General features: G+C 36.1%; 1 protein-coding gene across 2 annotated transcripts in view; it reads right to left on the bottom strand.

The window, feature by feature from the left end:
* rad51d (RAD51 paralog D) overlaps positions 1 to 17,670 on the bottom strand; it is a 42,303-nt gene that overhangs the window by 7,629 nt on the left and 17,004 nt on the right. For both annotated transcript variants that reach the window (XM_030153655.1, XM_030153654.1), the window contains exons 4-10: positions 9,966 to 10,047; positions 9,647 to 9,781; positions 9,469 to 9,564; positions 9,268 to 9,358; positions 7,176 to 7,246; positions 5,071 to 5,235; positions 1,585 to 1,699 (exon numbers count right to left, since the gene is read on the bottom strand). In XM_030153655.1, coding sequence (XP_030009515.1) covers positions 1,604 to 1,699; positions 5,071 to 5,235; positions 7,176 to 7,246; positions 9,268 to 9,358; positions 9,469 to 9,564; positions 9,647 to 9,781; positions 9,966 to 10,047 — 736 coding nt within the window. In that variant the 3' untranslated portion in view covers positions 1,585 to 1,603. The remainder of the gene's footprint in view (positions 1 to 1,584; positions 1,700 to 5,070; positions 5,236 to 7,175; positions 7,247 to 9,267; positions 9,359 to 9,468; positions 9,565 to 9,646; positions 9,782 to 9,965; positions 10,048 to 17,670) is intronic.

The raw sequence follows: 17,670 nt of genomic DNA, 5'->3' as shown, positions 1-17,670 counted from the left end.
AATGTGAATAGTTGCGCCGCATCGGACTGGAGGAGATGAAGGCATTCCAGAAATGATGGCGATAACACCTTGTGTGAGTGAAGTCCAACATTAAAATTTTTCCTCCTTCAAATACCTAAATGTTGTCTTTGTATGATCTGATGTTGTTAGGGTTTTTACTTAAGCTTTTGACATTTAAATGGCTACATCTACATAATGATTCTGCAAATTATCATCCAACCACAAAACTAATGTGAACACAACTAAGTAAATTATTATTTATAGCAAGGATTCCTACTCATTTTAATTCAGTAATAACTCCAAATGTTTCTTAGTTTTAGTGCTAAAACACAAATGAATTCATGAATGTTTTTACATTCGCAAACTATCCTTTCACAGAAAACTGAATAACCTGAAACTGAAATTTCTAAAGAAAAATAAGTACAGCAACAAACGGCACAAAATAGGCAGGCGTCTGTATGAGGTTTGACCCCTTTGACCGTTAACATCTTCTGTGTCATTTTTGTATTTTACAAAGTCATCCCATTGGAACCTGTAGTGGACTAAATGTGACACCCCTAATTTATCAGTACCTTCAGTTGGGAGTGACTGACTTTTTAACGCTAAAAAATATATACATTTTATATTTGTGCCTAAGGCTTTATTTCACTATTTTAACAACTGAAACTTTAATTCCATGGGTTGAGTCTGATGTCAAAGTCTGAAATTTTATGTGTAACTTGAAGTAACATCACTATCAAACCAATTAACTGCAATGAAGTGACCACTTTTGGACACGATTGCAGAAACATATCCAGAACTACACTTAAGCGTCTCTGACTTTGGCTCCAAGTTACCTGGAATATTTACAAATTAAACTACTGTGCCTCCATTTGAAAGAAAGAGGGACAGAAAAATGATTATATACCGAGGGGTCACTTGTCATTTCAACCATTAGAAGTTTCTACAGGGTGTCCCATAAGTCTCCATACATGGGAGAGATAATACATTCCATACATATACGGTTCTAACATGTATTTCTTTATATTTCTTCTTTATAGTTCTTCAGCAGTGGAGGACACGCATTGAAATGTGTTCCAGACAAAATGGCAGTCATATAGCGCATATTATATAAATAAAAATGGTTTATGTCAAGAAACGTTTATTTTTCCTATGTATGGAGACTTATGGGACACCCTGTATAGATAATAGAAGTATGTTAGTGGTTTGTTTTTGGATCGCCCATTTGCATCAGTTTGGTAGAAAGTTACGAACATCTCAGTGGATAAACTTGCTGGTGTCATAATATACATTTTAAGAATTGAAGTGGCGTGTAGGTGAAACTAACAAATCCAGATAACACGACCAGAGTAAATGACTGAAGTTTCATGTGTAAGATTTCAGAGAATTAGGAGGAGGACCTAATTACAGAAATGGAGCAGAATATTCATAATTATGCTTTCATTAGTGTATAATCGCCCAAAAATGAGAACTGAATTTTAATTACCTCAGAACTACAGATCACACCCTAAACCTTTCGTTTCAGTACTCGGCTGAAACATTACTGTAATTTACCGTTAAAGTCTGTCAAAAATATAAGCGTACCTTTAAAATGTCTGACGCTTTAAGGATCTGTCTCATCCAATTTTCTTTTTCCTGACGCTGCTTCTTCAGAGCGACTCCACCACCTCAAGTCCAACTCCTCTTTGACGTTACCAGGCTGAGAAGCAGAGCAGACGACAGTGTTGATTCAGACCTCAAACTTTTCTGCTGTATGAAACATTCATCTGGACTGTGTTTGTTCTGAATGTGCTCGGTCAAAATGCTTTGTTGTTTCTGGTGACGGTTTCTGGTCTCCTTTAAAACGGCAAAACACCAAATGTATAATTAATGCTTTTACAGACTGTTATTTATGAGAAGAGGAGAAAAAAAATGAATTGGGGATGATGCAACTTTTCATGTTTTCCATATAAAGAATGTGCAGATAAAAGAGTCCAGAGGGATTTCACAACTTTGCACAAGAGACTGACAACTCCAATATTGCAAAAACATGTTGACAGAAGTAGAACATGAAGGAAAAAAAAAAAGACTCCTGACTATGAAGAGAAAGCATTTAAAGTTGGGTTGATTCAGTCATGTCAATTAGACAAACAAAACATAAAAAAACCATAGCAGTAAATGTTATATGTAAAATGCCTGTAAAAAGCAGGAATTTCTAAATGGATTTGGACTTATTTTTGTAATTCAATGCAAACATTATGAAGATGAGATATTTAGCATTCCATAATGAGCTTGGACAGGGCTGTTTATGACTAGTTATGAAGTAAAAACTTTGAATAACTAGAAGCACTTGGAGAGCGCAGACCTCTGCCAAGGCTGATCAGTGCCCCCCCCCCCCCCCCCCCCCCCGTGGGCCCCCCCCACGCCAAGGAGGTTATGTTTTTGACAGGGTTTGTTTGTCTGTCTGTTTGTCTGTCCGTTAGTGTGCAACATAACTCAAAAAGTTATGGACAGATTTTGATGAAATTTTCTGGTCTGCGCCCCCCCCCGTGGGCCCCCCCACCCCCGATCACCACCAAAATTTAATTATTTCTTCCTTATCCCATTTCCAACAAACCCTGAAAATTTCATCCAAATCTGTCCGTAACTTTTTGAGTTATGTTGCACACTAACGGACAGACAAACAAACAAACAAACAAACAAACAGACAAACAAACAAACAAATAGACAAACAAACAAACAAACCCTGGCAAAAACATAACCTCCTTGGCGGAGGTAATGATGTGATTCTAATCATGATATGGTAAAAAAAAAAAAAAAAAGGGAATGGCGGAGTCTCAGGATCACTAGTTTGTTACAAATCCATGACAAAAGAAAAATTATTGAAATATGTAACAACAGTGTTCCTAAATGTAAAATGGGAAGGGATTTGGATATTTCTGTTTTTATTGTGCAGAAAACAATCAATAGACTCAAAGGTCTGGAGGAATGGGTGTCTAAACTGAGTACCCATGATGCCTCGGGTGGCGCTGCGTCGCAATCCTAAAGCTGACAGATCCACCTGGGCTCAGGACTACTTCTCTAATGCTTTTTGCTGATACTATAAGGCATCATTACAACCTGAGCCTGCACTTAAAAACCCTCTGCCTTCAGTCCACGCCAAAGTTTTTGCACATACGGATGGACAGACAGATGACCAACTGATGATAATACCCTGTGGTGAGGGCCGAGGGGGTAAAAGCCACTTAACCTTAACTGTGCAAAGAGAGACCCTTATGTTAAGTGTCCAGAAGCACCGTGGACTGGTCTGGGTTTAGAGGCATCCGTCACACTGTGGACCAGATAAACAACAAGCACAAAGGTACATTTAGAAATCACTGCTCTTCATAAATGACTCGGGGATATTTAACACTGAGGTCTAAGGCTATTTTCTCCTTTTTTTTTACATGCTTTCTTAAAGTTACCTTTTAAAGGTAAACACAATACCCAAGTGTTTTATATCAGCGTCTTCAGGATCATCTCAACTTTATGTAAACTGAGCCTGTTTTTGTCTTAAAACACTGTAGGATAAGATTTGTCCAATTTGAAAAATTTGTCCAATTTGTGAAAATGTTCAAATCTCTTATAAAAAAAAAAAAAACAGTCACTTGTGTCAACAAAGTACTTTGGTGCTTGAAATAGGTTTACCAAAGACTTAGCTTCACAAAAGTAGTGAATATATGAATAAACCAATAGGTAAGTGTACAAAACATGATAAATTGTGATATTGTTTTTTGAGCATAAATGTCTGTCATTTTATTTTCACCAAATTTCTCAAATGTGAGATAAATGAGGCTGATTCTAATCATATGCATCAACCTCAGATGTGGGCAAATGAGAAATGTAAAGTTTTCTCCAAACTAAATATTTACAAAGCCCACAATATTTACCATGTTTATTACCCCCGCTAGGAGATATTGTGATCACTTTGCTTTGTGTGTTTGTTTGTTTCTTAGCAAGATAACTCAAAAAGTTATGGACAGATTTGGATGAAAATTTCAGGAAATGTTGAAACTGGCACAAGGCACAAATGATTAAATTTTGGTGGAGATGGAGGGGACAGACGACTGATCTGCCTTGGCGGAGGTCTGTGCTCTCCAACTGCTTTTCTTGTATAATACATATATTTTTTTTTTTTTTTGGGGGGGGGTTAAATTCATGCTGTGCAGTAAAAAACAGTTGCAGTCCAGCTGCACAAAAACCTTTCCACCGCAACAACATGACCACTAAGTCCATCCAAGAGTTTTAACGTCTGTGCCAAATCTGAAGAAATTCCCTCGACCTTCCTGAGATACTGTGTTCCCAATAATGAATAGACATTAGGTCACTGCGAGTTCGATCTCTGGCATCCACGATCGTTTCAGTTTATCTTTATGTCTAACTTTGTAACATTCTGTCAAGCCCTGGCTGAGTTCTGGTGTTTTAAATGTAATGAGGACTGACCTGAAGATATTAACTCATGCAAAATAACTCCCTCACTCTCACTAAATGCTTGAGATAGTTTCTGCCTTTTCCAAAAAAAGTTGATACACACAATGAGACATGGAATCTACATTTCCTAGTTAGGTCTGACATTTAATCACATGACTAATCAACTGTTTTTAGCGTCTTCCTGCATGCTCCTTTAAATCATAAATAATACAACAGGTTGTGGTGACTGATAAGGAGATAAAATTATTCTTCACAGCTATTTTAGACAGAAAATACCAACACCACAGCCATGTGTAATGCACAGTAATCCATAGAGGCCACAATACTTTATGTGCATTTCCTACCAGTTTATGGAAATGCACATAACTTGCCTTTTCATCTTTTTTCACTTGACATTTTATGGAAACAAGGCTTATGGTATTTCCCAAACCGTTAAAAACTTGCTGAATGCTGCTACAAAATGAAAATAAAGAGTGTTTTTATCATATCAGCCCTTTGCAGAAGTGCAAACACCAGCTCAAATTCTCCAGTTTAACAAGACGTTTTGACATTTGCCTCTCACCACTTGGACAGAATCGATGCGGACCTAGCTGATGTGCATGTCAATGCTGCCTGCAGTACCTGTCTGGAGGATTTGATCAGTGTTGCAGAGCGTCGGCTGCAGTAGCTGGCGATGGACCGCTCTGTTCGCTCCAGAAGGATCCTGGTTCTGGGAATGTGACTCCATGACGCTCCGAGTCCTGGCTGCACCTCCCCACCGGCGCTCCTAGTGACATGGTTTGTTACCTGAACACCACAAATCATCCTGTTGAGCCTTTCTTACTTATTCTCTCCAATTATATTTTTACTTAATTTTCTCATTATTTTAAATAATATATTACATTATTATATTCTATGTAGTGTTGATATTCTAAACTATCACCAGCAGAGGGCATCATGCACCAGAGTACACTCACAGCTATAAAAACCATAAACACGTTTATGCTTTGTCAGATCTCATTAAGTTTTCTCCTTCAAATTAAAAGCTCAGTCAAAACAACATGGTACAATCTGTGCTGCGTCAGCTGATAGTTTACATTATAGCTCTGTTAGCTTAACTCTGTATTTAGACTGAAACAGCTGCAGAAAAACTACAAGTCTCTTCTGTACAGTTTGTGTTGTCAATAGCTGACCAAAAGATCTGTTTGGAATCACCCAAACAAGGTCAGAACTGTCACAGTTTAGTCTGAACCAAAGTCAGTGCTTCAGTTTTTCCCATTAGTTAGTTTTCGTCACTGTGGGAGACCAGCAGAGTGACTCACTACTCCCTCTCGTGGTCACATACATTCACTGACATATTGGTTGTGGCTGTGAATTAGGGGTGTAACGGTACAGAAAAATTTTGGTTGGGTATGTTTTCACATAGGCTACATATATTCATGCGGTACACCTCTGTATTGTACTGAAGGCCCTGAACCATAATGGTCCTGTGTAAACAAGTGCACTGTTACACCCCTAGTGTGAACAGATTCAGTTCATACCTCTGCAATATTTTACACTGATATCTAAGACAGTGTCATAGCTCTTTATTCTTGACACTGTGATGATACTTTTAGGTGTTTTTTTTTTTTTTTAACAGTTTAAAGTAGAAATACCACATACACTGTACTTTCCGGGCTATAGAGAGCACCTGACTATAAGCTGCACCTGAATATAAGCCACACCCACCAAATTTTAAAAGAAAAAAATATTTGTACATATATAGGCCGCACCTGACTATAAACCACAGGTGTCTCGCTGTAACATGAGATATTTACACAGAAAAATGGTAAACAGAAAGATTATTTAAATATGTATTTCCATACCTTAACTGCTTCTTTTCCACTAAAACGGCAGTAACACAGCTGGTTAAAAAACCCAGAAAAGTCATTGATTACTATCTTCATCTTCCTTCTGCACATTGAAACCACTGAAGTTGTCTTCTTCAGTGTCGGAGTTGAACATCCTCAGAAAGGTTCCATCACACACCTTCTATGTCTCTCTTCCGTTGTTGCTCAATGGCACTTACATGCAGCAGCTCTATTTCCATCTTAGACAACCACATCGATTGGTTTTAACTTAAAAGCTGCATCATATGCATTTCTTCATGTGTTTTCCATGATGAGTGTTTGTGCATAACACGCAAAATGATTGTTAAAAGTTAAGCTTAAAACTTCTCTTTGCATCACTTCTTCCACCTGTCTGTCTCACTTTTGCGCTTCCTGCTAGAACGCCCCCTGGAGGCCAGTAGCCCGTAAAAATCTATACTTGAGCCGCAGCATTGTATAAGCCGCACGGTTCAAAGCGTGAGAAAAAAGTAGCGGCTTATAGTCCGGAAAGTACGGTCGTCATTTGAGGCTGCAATGAAAAAATAAAAACTAGAACAGCCTAACTGTCCTACTTTTAGACTCCCATCAAAAACCCATATGAAATTATCATTATCTCACTTCCATTTACCTAATTATTAGATGAGAAGGTGGCTATTCTTTGGTGCAGGCTTTAATTGTGATTAGTTCCATTTTTTTTTACATATCTATAATCCCCAGTAACACACCTTTATAAAGAGTTTTGTTGTATAATTTCCTGATTCTGTCTTCACTTCATGTCTCAAAGGGATGACATGAAGATGTGTGAAAGGTTGTGAGGCAGTTCGAGCATGTTCAGCCTGAGCTCAGAGTACAACTCTGCAGGGACGGTGTCATCCTTACCAAAGCAGCTACGTTGAAGTCTTTTGCCATTGTCTTCAGAACGCCTGCCACTTGTATCATCAAGGACATGCCTGCAGGCACAGGAAGTTGTAGAGAGGTTTGTCCGTGTAGAGAATACTTGTGACGCCTTTCAAAGCTACTTTGAAAACAGTATTCAGGACTGTATTATTCACATTATCTACACAGTTCATCTCAGAGCAGGTTTCTTCTGACCAGTAGTTTCTGCAATGCTCCAGTCACTTTTTCAGGTGTGTAGAGGCTTTTCACAAAATACTTATCACACACTATAAGAAAATAGTATAATACAAAATGAAATTTAAAAAAAATGTTCAAGTCAATCTTAATAATGAATGTACTGATCTAACTATATGAATTACTGACCGTTGTATTTCTACTTTTGTCCTTTGTTTATTTTTGCTGTCATATGTATTTCATGTATTTTTCATCTGTAAAGCATCAAAAGCAGGACGATGCAATTTGGTGATGACTATACTATGAATATTGTGGGCTACATTGCAACTGTAACTTGAATTGGAGTTATCTAGTAAAATGCAGAAATGACTCATTTAAAAATGTCAAGTCAAACATGCAAAAGAAACATTGTGGAGTTTCATTTAGTCCATTTTACTAGTAACTCTCTCTACCCAGTGCCATTAAATCTAAAATGCAATATGACCAGGCAATAAAGGTGGTTTATTTTTTCCATTTATGCAAAAGTTTGGACCTTTAAATTTTAGCTTTTTGCAATTATACAACAGCACAGGCTGACATTATGACTGTGAATGAATCAACTGTGCAAAGAAAAAAAAAAAAAAGAAAGGCAATTTTAAAAAATTAATATCACAGTTTTATAATATATTGATAGATAATCATAATGATAATTCTGATAGTAAGAGACAAGAGTGGATAAAAGATTTAGGAACAGATGTCTCATTAAATGAATGGAGTACAATTTGTTCAGTGACTCACACTAGAACCATCAATACCCGATTAAGATTACCGTAGTACAATTTAACTGGGTAATGCGAACTTATGTCTCCCCAGTACAATTAAATAAATTTGATCCTAATATACTAGACTTATGTTACAAGTGTAATAATCATCAGGGTTCATTACATCACTGTTTGTGGAAATGTGATGAGATTCAAAAATTCTGGAATTCTCTGTTGAAATGTGTTTCCCAGATTACATCTTGTCCGATACCTGTGTGTCCTAAATTATGTATACTGGGCATTTATCCTGTAAACTGCTCTTTATCTGCTAAAGAAAGAAAAATGGTTGATTTATGTTTAGTACAAGCTAAGCGGTGTATCACTTTGTGTTGGAAAAATATTGGTCGCCCCTCTTTTGACTTCAGGTTAAATAATTTAACCTCAAGTTTGGCTCTTGAGAAACTGACATATATGGTTAAAAAGAGAACTTCGGAATTCTATAACATTTGGAAGATGTTTTTGGATTTAATTAAGAGTGGGGATAATGAAGGGGCAGTGAGTAAGTGACACACTGGGACATTTTGTTTGATATGGGAATGTACATGTATAGTATTATTTCAACTCTATACCTAAGTTTTATTTATTATGTTATTTAATCAGCTGTTTCTATGTAATGCTGTCAGATTAATGTTTGTCACATCTTTTTGAGATTTATTTTATTTATTTTCATTTTATGTATTTATTTTTGCTTTATTTATATATATTTATTTTCATTTATTCATTTATATATTTATTTTTTCTCTGCCATGTTCAAGATGTTCATGATGTTTAAAGTTTTGTATGAATGAAAAATAATAAATAAATGTTTATAAAAAAAAAAAAATAGGCAATTTTTAAAAAAAACTGTTGTACCTTTACACACCTAATTGCAACATTTTAATCAGTTAGAGATTTATGTTAACCAGTATGTATTAAGTATCCAGTATAACTGATTATTTCACATAATTATTGCTGGAACTATTTTATATGTCAGCTTTCTTGATATTCACTGATATTAGTGACTGTTATTTTACAGATTCATGAGCTGAATTTATCGACCCAGGTGCAAACATAGCCTCAGGTATGATAGATTCTGATGGACTAGCAGAAAGAGATATCACCTTCATTTTGTTTGCCTCCCAGTAGAGGAGAGATAACGGCCGACACAGAGTCCACGATCACTGCCTTGACAGAGCCACCGCCAACAGAAGCCTTGAACAAAATGTGACAAAATTAGACTGCACAAAATTTGATTTGCCGCTCCCTGAGGTCCGCACTGAGTTGCTGATTTACTCTGAGCAAAAGAACACAATGTAAGGCACCTGCTGAAGGCCACTGCTGCGAAGACCATACAGGCAATCGAGTAAGGAGAAGACGTCAAACAAACGATAGATATGGATTCTCTGAAGAGCTGCCATCTGTAAACAGAGAGTTTGTCTCATATGGTTTCACATCATACATCCTTTAAGACTTGTTTAAACTTCATTGCTGTCACCTCACCTGCTCCTCTGTGTTACTGGTTTCAGTTTGTAGCATTTGGAGCAGTCGGCTGGCAGACAGCCCGCCTGTGGTATCGATATATATTACGCTCTGTTTCAGCTGGTAAGAAATGTGAACTGCAACACCAAAACACACCTAGAAGACGTGACCAGCATACGAGGGAACAGTTTTAGATCCAGTAGGTCATTTGTATTTGCTAAATGGTAAGTCTTCAGCCACAGTACAGCAGTATTCTACAGGAGAATGGGGAATTCTAAAAAGCAGGGATTTATGAGGCTGAAATTATCAGTGATGGAGAGAGAAGGTAGAAAATACTCACCTGAGATTTGCCACTTCCCGGGCCTCCTGACAGCTCTGTTATCTCTCCAGTATACAAGCCAGAATCCAGCAGTTTATCTAAGCTGTAAGAAACAAGGTACAATTCATTACTCACAACTGCCATCCGATGTAATAAACCATTAAGTCCAAGTGTACCTGCAGCCCAAACACAAACTGCAGTAGGGGAAGCATAATACACAGCTCACACTGGGTTTTATTTTTAAAAAGCACCTTATTTCGGCTGTTTCTTATCAAGCTCGGCTACTGGCTGCATCAGCAAAGTTAATCTATTAAGCAGAGTGTGCACTTTATTAGTCTAAGATATGTTTAGTATGGGGCTGTGTGTGCATGGGGATCAGTAGTGACAGGTTTAATGGGTGTCTGCTGAATATCTGCATCTATATATAAATGTCTGGGTAATAAATAGAAGTTTTGAAAAAAATAACAATGTGATGTATTACTTTAAAGTAGAAAGTCATGAAGTGAAGTAGGTGGTTTTAGAGAAAAGGACACTATGTTAAATGGTGTTTTTGTTTTTTGTTTTTTTTTTAAGTGAAATTCAATTCTTCTTGCAATCCGTACAATGAAATATACTAGTATCGAAGGCTGCATGATTAATCAATTTTAAATCAAAATCAGATTTTTTCATTAGGATGTTTTAAAAACGTTAATAGTCAAATCTAATTTCATCTCTCTCGTGTCCCCAGGCTGCTCGCCTCCGGGCTACCGTAGGCTCCTCCTACTAACTGAGAGCGGTCTCTACAGTGTTTGGTCTCCACACACCAGTACACAAACGACATTTGCTAAGGCAATTAAGAAGTTCGTGGATAAAAATAGCAAGAGCAAGTCGGTTGTGTGGAATTGGTACAGCTGCGAAGTTTCCGATGAAGACCAAACCATTCCTTGCTGCAAACTCAGCCTGAAGGCAGTATCTGTCAAAGACAGCATCACAACCAACTTATTTCAGCTCCTCAAACAACATCAAATGCCAGATTGGGAGCAGTGCATTGCATTGTGGGCTGCACATAAAACAACATCCTGACTTCTGTTGTCTTTTATAGTTTTACCCAGAAATCGAAATCGAACATCAAGTTTTTAGAGGAGGAAAAAAAAAAAAAAAAAAAAAAATCGGGATTTTATTTTTGGCCAAAATCGTGCAGCTCTACTAATATCTATATATTTTAGTGTTCACTTTAAAGCTCAACACAGCTGGTCATGGTGTCCAGTTTTACAAATGTTGCTAATATCTGACATCACAGTGTTTGCATTTTTCTTGGTTGTCAATACACTTAACTGATATAATAAATTGCTGGATCTAGACCCTTCAAACTGCTGAGTTCCATCAGTCATGCATAGTTTCTACTTCATTCTGTTCTTGTGCTCTACAAATACTACATGTTTAAAGTTTTGTTTCTTTTTTTTTTCTTCTTTTTTTTTCCTCTTTTCTTCTCTTTATGGGCTCAGCTGGCTGACAGGCAGCTGTCTGTACCGATAAGGCAGCAGCCGACACCAACTGTACTAAAGTTTAGTTTCAATTAAGCTTCCCCTGTAAATGCTGGGGCCACATTAAGACTGTTACGAGCCAGGGTCATAACAAGACCAATATGTACCATACATGGCCTTGATTAGCACATAAATCACAATCAAATCATAATTAAAAATTTCAAACTTGAAAATGGTCACATTATTTTTGAGAACATTTGCCAGAGTAAATGCATATAGACGAAATGGAAACACTTTTTCATGCAACTCGATCAGCTGTTTGCAACATCTTCCCAAGTAACAAAGTGGGAAAATATGTTTGATACAAGAGGTAGTATGAACTGATGAAGAGACCAGATTATTCCAATGTCTAACCTGTGAAAAACAGACATTATAGCCACATTAAATGTAAAGCAACAATACAACAATCTACTTCTTCTACTCTATTAAAACCATGTGCATCACACCTACACTACCCCCTGCTGGCGACTCAACACAGCCTGGATTATTCTGTCCCGAGTTTATGGAAACGCATAGGCTATTATTCGCATTTTCATTTTTGCAACTTTTCAAAAGTTCACTCCAACTTCACTTGACATTTTATGAAAATGCAGTTACTGACATGTGACTGGAAAGAAGTATTCAGAGTTCGCAATTTTTGCAATCATACAAAAACCAAAAATCACATATACATATATATAGCTGAGCCTCAATTGTAGAAACATTCAAGACAGTTCCATCTTTCAACTTTACAGGAGTATTTGCTCAATAGCACTGAAGCAGTAACCACTTAGTGTTTTTTTTTTTTTTAAGGGAAATATTGCATTTTATCATAAGATGATTTATACAATAGAAAATAAAGACTGCTTCATCTGAACATGTGAGATTTTGAAGTTTCTAAACATTTCTCTTAGTCTGGGTGTGTAAACAGACTCGAGGCTGCTTTAAGTGTTTTATCAGAGAAGTGTGGTCTGTCATAACAGCACTAGAGCGTCCTGATTTGTCAGTGTTGACGCTCAGCGATCTGTGCATTTTGTGGAATCTCATCATCTTTGCCCGTATGTGTGATGATGGATGTGACAGCGATGCGGTTAAATCTACATAGTCAAGGTCCTCCAGCTTGAAGGTCAGGCATCAGTGGAATCCTGCGGTTGGTTGATCGTGGTTCTTGTCACTGATTGTGAAGAGGGGAATTAGTGGGGACGGACATGACACTGACACTTACATTGTTCCCGTCTACGCTGACGATGGGATACAGAGGGTGGAACAGCAGGATGAGAGTGTCCTTGAAAAACCACAGATCGGGCATTTCCCGTGGGGTGCACAGGGTTTTTTCTCCCCATTAATGAAGATCATGTGAGATGACATTACTGTGCAGTCTTTGGAACTAAGACTCTTCATCATAATGATTGATGTGATGTGAAGAAAATGAAGAGGTTAAGGTTTGCTGGTCAGTTTAGGTTTCTTTTCACTTTGACTTTTTAAGGACTACTTGAGATTTTTACTTATCGAACTAATCAATTTGCGTCTCAGGGAATTAAAACATCAGCAGGATATTCATCATTTCTAGAAATACAGTGAATTAAAAATCTCATCTTTTTCCTAATTTTACTTAAAAGCACATACTCTGTCATCTGTTAAACCTGGCTGTGGCAGATCCAATTAGAGAATATGGGAGCTCTATCTTTATACTATTTCCTCAGAGGTTCGAATGTCTGCTGCTTTCAACTGATATAGCAGCCAGGATGAAGAATCAGCAGATATAAGGCTTCTGCAGACACATGCCAGCTGATAATTAAGAAAATAAATGCAGTACATTTATTATACAATTTATATCCTCATTTGTGTCATGTTTCATATCCAGACAGTGATACATTAAGACACCACTTTTTCTGTAAATTCCAGTAAAACCCTATTTCCTGTTGAATTTGGAAGGTATTATTTCTATTAATTATTTTTCTTTTTTTTTCAGTGTGTGAATTTTTGAATTAGACGTGCACCAAAATATAAAATATCAATGCGCAAAATACATCTAGAGCCATCACAATTTGTAACAAGTTTGTGGCCATCACAAAGTATTAAAAGGGTCCTTCAGTACCATTGATATAATTAAATACAATGGCGAGAAAAAGTATGTGAACACTGAAAATTCACATTTTCTGCATCAATTTGCCATTAAATTTGATCTGATCTGTATCCAAGTCACACGCATCGACAAATACAATATTCTTAACCAAATACCAAACTATAATATTTCATGTCTTTATTTATTAAAGACTTACAGTGTTGCTGGAAAGAGTAAATAAACCCTTGTATTTAATAAGTGGTTCAACCTCTTTAGGCAGAAATAATCTAGAAAATAGGACATTTCAGTTTTCTTCCCACTGTAGTTAAATATATCAGGGCTGCTAAAGGACTTGGAGCTTGCACCAACCTCTGATAGCTCTTGATATATTTTCTGCATTGATATTTCATATTTTACTGCATGTTTAATGTCTCAGTTTCTTGCCACTGTGTGCAGTTGGCTGAATAGTTAGCTTAATTACAGAGTTTGACAACAGAAGAATCAAGTACTTTCTCTGGAGAGTTTACCAGTAGTTTATATGAAAGATATGAAATATGTTTGTAGTTCTGCTCCAGCAATGAAATGATAACAACATATAAAACACAGAAAAGGAACCACACTAAACCAGAACTGAACTGTGTACGAAAATTGATGAAAAAATGTTAATTTATTTTGTAGGTGTGTTCGGGAAACTGAAAACATATGTATTCCAGCAACCCGTTGTTGTGCCCAGGTTACTCCAACAAATACCATAAATTTAAGCAAGTCTGGTGAAAAATGTAGTTTTTTTTTTTTTTTTTTTAAAGGAAAACCTTTAGAAGCAAACACCATAAATTAGAACTGCGAATACCAAACATATGGTAAAACACTAGCATAACAGTACAAGTGCTTGAACTGTGGCCGCAAAAATCTGGTTATCCAAACTGATGAAAAGTTCCTACATACTGCTACAAAAACCATTGAGCATATGAACTTATAACGGTTTTTCACACATTATTCATCATTATTTTGTACAGCCATAATGCCATTTAGAATATCTACAAGAGAACACACTCACATTCATTCTAATGCCATTTTCTTATCAATTTCTCCAAAACAAATTAAAAAGACTATTATTAAACTTGCATTGTATCATTGGCCAACATATCATTATGTTGGCTGTAGGAATTCACACACAATACATCAGCTAACATCCCTATTGGCACATGGTATTTGACTGATAGCGATGAATAATATTTATCTATTGTGTTATAATAAAGGTTTTTTCATAAAAATTGAATTGGTGTTAATTCAAGGATAATGTACTCAAAGCCTGACAGACTTTAAAGGGAATACGTTAACTTATTTTTCTACATTTAATGAGGATTTCCCTGGCACAGAGGTGAAAAACTAAAAACAAAATAAACAAAACAGAAAAAAACAAAAAGCCAAAGTGATGTTTTAAGTATTAGCATTGGCCTAGATTTGTACATTTGCTGTAACTCTAGTTGGCATTAACAATGGCAGGTTGTTATTATATGTCAGAACGAAACAAAAACTGACAGTCTATGTGATACCAAACTAAAAAAAACTGTCACCTATTATGAACCTCCATCATAATATCTACAATATACATCATCCCTTGCCTTTCCATATGCTTAACTTATGAAAAAAAATACGTAAGTGCCATTTATTATCCATTATCACACCACTTTTGTAAGCCCTAACACATTTCACTGAACATAATGGTTTAAGTAAAATGCTGCAGCTGGCAGATTTTCTCTATTTGATGATATGCAATTTAATGACAGTCAATAGAAATATATGTTTCATGAGAATGGTAAAATAAGAGAATGTCTAAATTAAAGAGCTCATGTCTTTATTTTGAAGTAACAGCATTTGTTTACACTTTTCAAACCAATGCCATTGCCAATGTCAATGACTCCTTTTAGTGCTCTTATTACTTAAATTACAAATGAAAGCAAACTATAAGAAAGTAAACAAAGTAAAGCCAAGGAGGATTGAAATACACAATTTTCTTTTGTCCAAGGCCTTCTCTGCTTTGAGTAGAAACTGAAAAGAACCCTACAGAATAAGGTGATCATTTTATGATTCAATATTTCGTCTTTAACCACAAACAATAAATATATGGTTTCACTGTGCTTAGTAATAAAAGGACTGAATATCTGAATAAGTCATAAATTCATATAACTGTCATAATTATGTTTTCATTTGCACATAAGTACACAACCATAACAACACTTGTGTTTTTGTTTCCTAAGAGAGAGCCATTTATCGCTCTAATAACTGGATATAACTACCTTACTGAAGGGGAGTGTAAGGTGGGGGATAATGGCGCTGGCTGTAATCTATAACCTCACCACTAAACGTCACTAAACATTTCCTTTAACTCTGCATGCTTAACCCAGGAAGACCCAGTGCTACTTTTGTGGCAGTTCCCAAATGAATTTGTCTCTATTCTACCTTTCTTAACTGATTTATTGCCACTTTTTTGTATAATATTATCCTCTGTATTTTGTATTTTTTGGTGTTGATCATGCATTTTCCTATATTTAATTCACAGACAATGTATATTATTATGGACGGCGGCAGAAAAGCCAGGTGTAGATTACTGCATGAAGTGAGAAATTATAATAATATAAATATTTTCTTTGGTCAGGATATGTACAGTCAGTCAGCTTGTATTTACAAGGCTGACAATTAATACTGAACAAACAATAACTCAAACTATGAATTATGAAAGAGCTGCAGCATCTGAAACTGACCACAATGAACATTTGAAAGATAAACAGTACCACAGTGCTTCAGTTTCAGCTTCACAGTTTGTCATGTCTTTTATGGATTGAGATTGTCTCTCTCAACTAACCATATATTTTTTTATTAGTAAGTTTTGGTTTGTTTTTGCTTATCAATTAATAGAAATTTCAGGTGACCCCATTTGAATTCCAGGTGACACCACACAGGGTCCTGACCCCAAGGTTGAAAGACACTGCTGTACAGAAAACAGAGGTGATTTGTGGTTTTGCTGTGTTTGCTTTCGGTCTAAAAGCAAAGGTAAGGTAAAAGAGCTATAATGTAAACCTACTGAGTAACACAGTAAGCTATGTGAATATTACAAGACACATTGTTATTCTGAGTCTGACTGTCAAAATAATCACTTATGAGTTTTAATTTGAAGAATAAATTTTGATGATCCCATAATACAGATGTGTGTGAGCAATGAAATTTATGCCATATTCAGTGAGTGATACAGTCTGTAGATACATAGTGTTAATTCATTGTTGATTTTTATAGTGTTCTGGTTCGTGGTCTCCCCTTGTTGTAGAAAGTTTGGAATATCAATGCAAAGTATATACTTAAGAACAAGAAAGTTCACTGGAAATGCATTTCCTTTTTCAGTTTCATGCACGTTTCTCCACTGCCCCTAAAGTCACCCAAGTATAAATTGGACTTATTTTCCACAACTCACATATCTTTTGACCATTCTGATATTAAAATGACATTTTTAAGATGCACAGGTCATGTGAAAATGAAATCTGTAACAAACTTTTGCAAGATGTTGTAACACAAATCTATGTGGAAGATATGAAATGGAGTGGGGAATAAAACACCGTTATTAAAAAATAATGTTAGTTACCAATGAAATATGCAATACCGGTGGGTTTTTTGTATTTATATCTTCTTAATCTATATTTTCATACACACATCATTCTCAACCCTTCTGATCGCACCCACTTAGGAAGCAGCAAGTGAAGTGCTTCTTATTGGCAAAAGGAGGATTGCAGCATTTTGTTAATAAAGGATCTTTACTTTAATGAAATCAAAAATAAAAACTAAAACTAGCTATAAAAAACTAATTTCCTTTAAAGTGGTCATATTTTGTTAAACCCCCCATTTTATTTATTAGTCTTTGGTACATTTATTTGTGTATTTGGACCCTAATAGTTCAAAAAGTTTGAATTTGAACCCTCCAGGTGCTGCAATGCTATTTTTATATTCATTTTGGCAAAAATCAAGTGGATTTCTATGACCTGTTTTAATTCCTTCTTAATTTGTTACATCTATAACTAGTTATGTCATGACATTTGCACATAAAAGGTCAAGACTTCCAAAGAAACATTTCTCCAAGTATGCCGTAATTGTTTGTCAGCAGCAGTGG

The sequence above is a fragment of the Sphaeramia orbicularis genome, chromosome 14, assembly GCF_902148855.1.
Source record: "Sphaeramia orbicularis chromosome 14, fSphaOr1.1, whole genome shotgun sequence".
Lineage (NCBI taxonomy): Eukaryota > Metazoa > Chordata > Actinopteri > Kurtiformes > Apogonidae > Sphaeramia > Sphaeramia orbicularis.
This window is presented reverse-complemented; position numbering and strand designations above follow the sequence as displayed.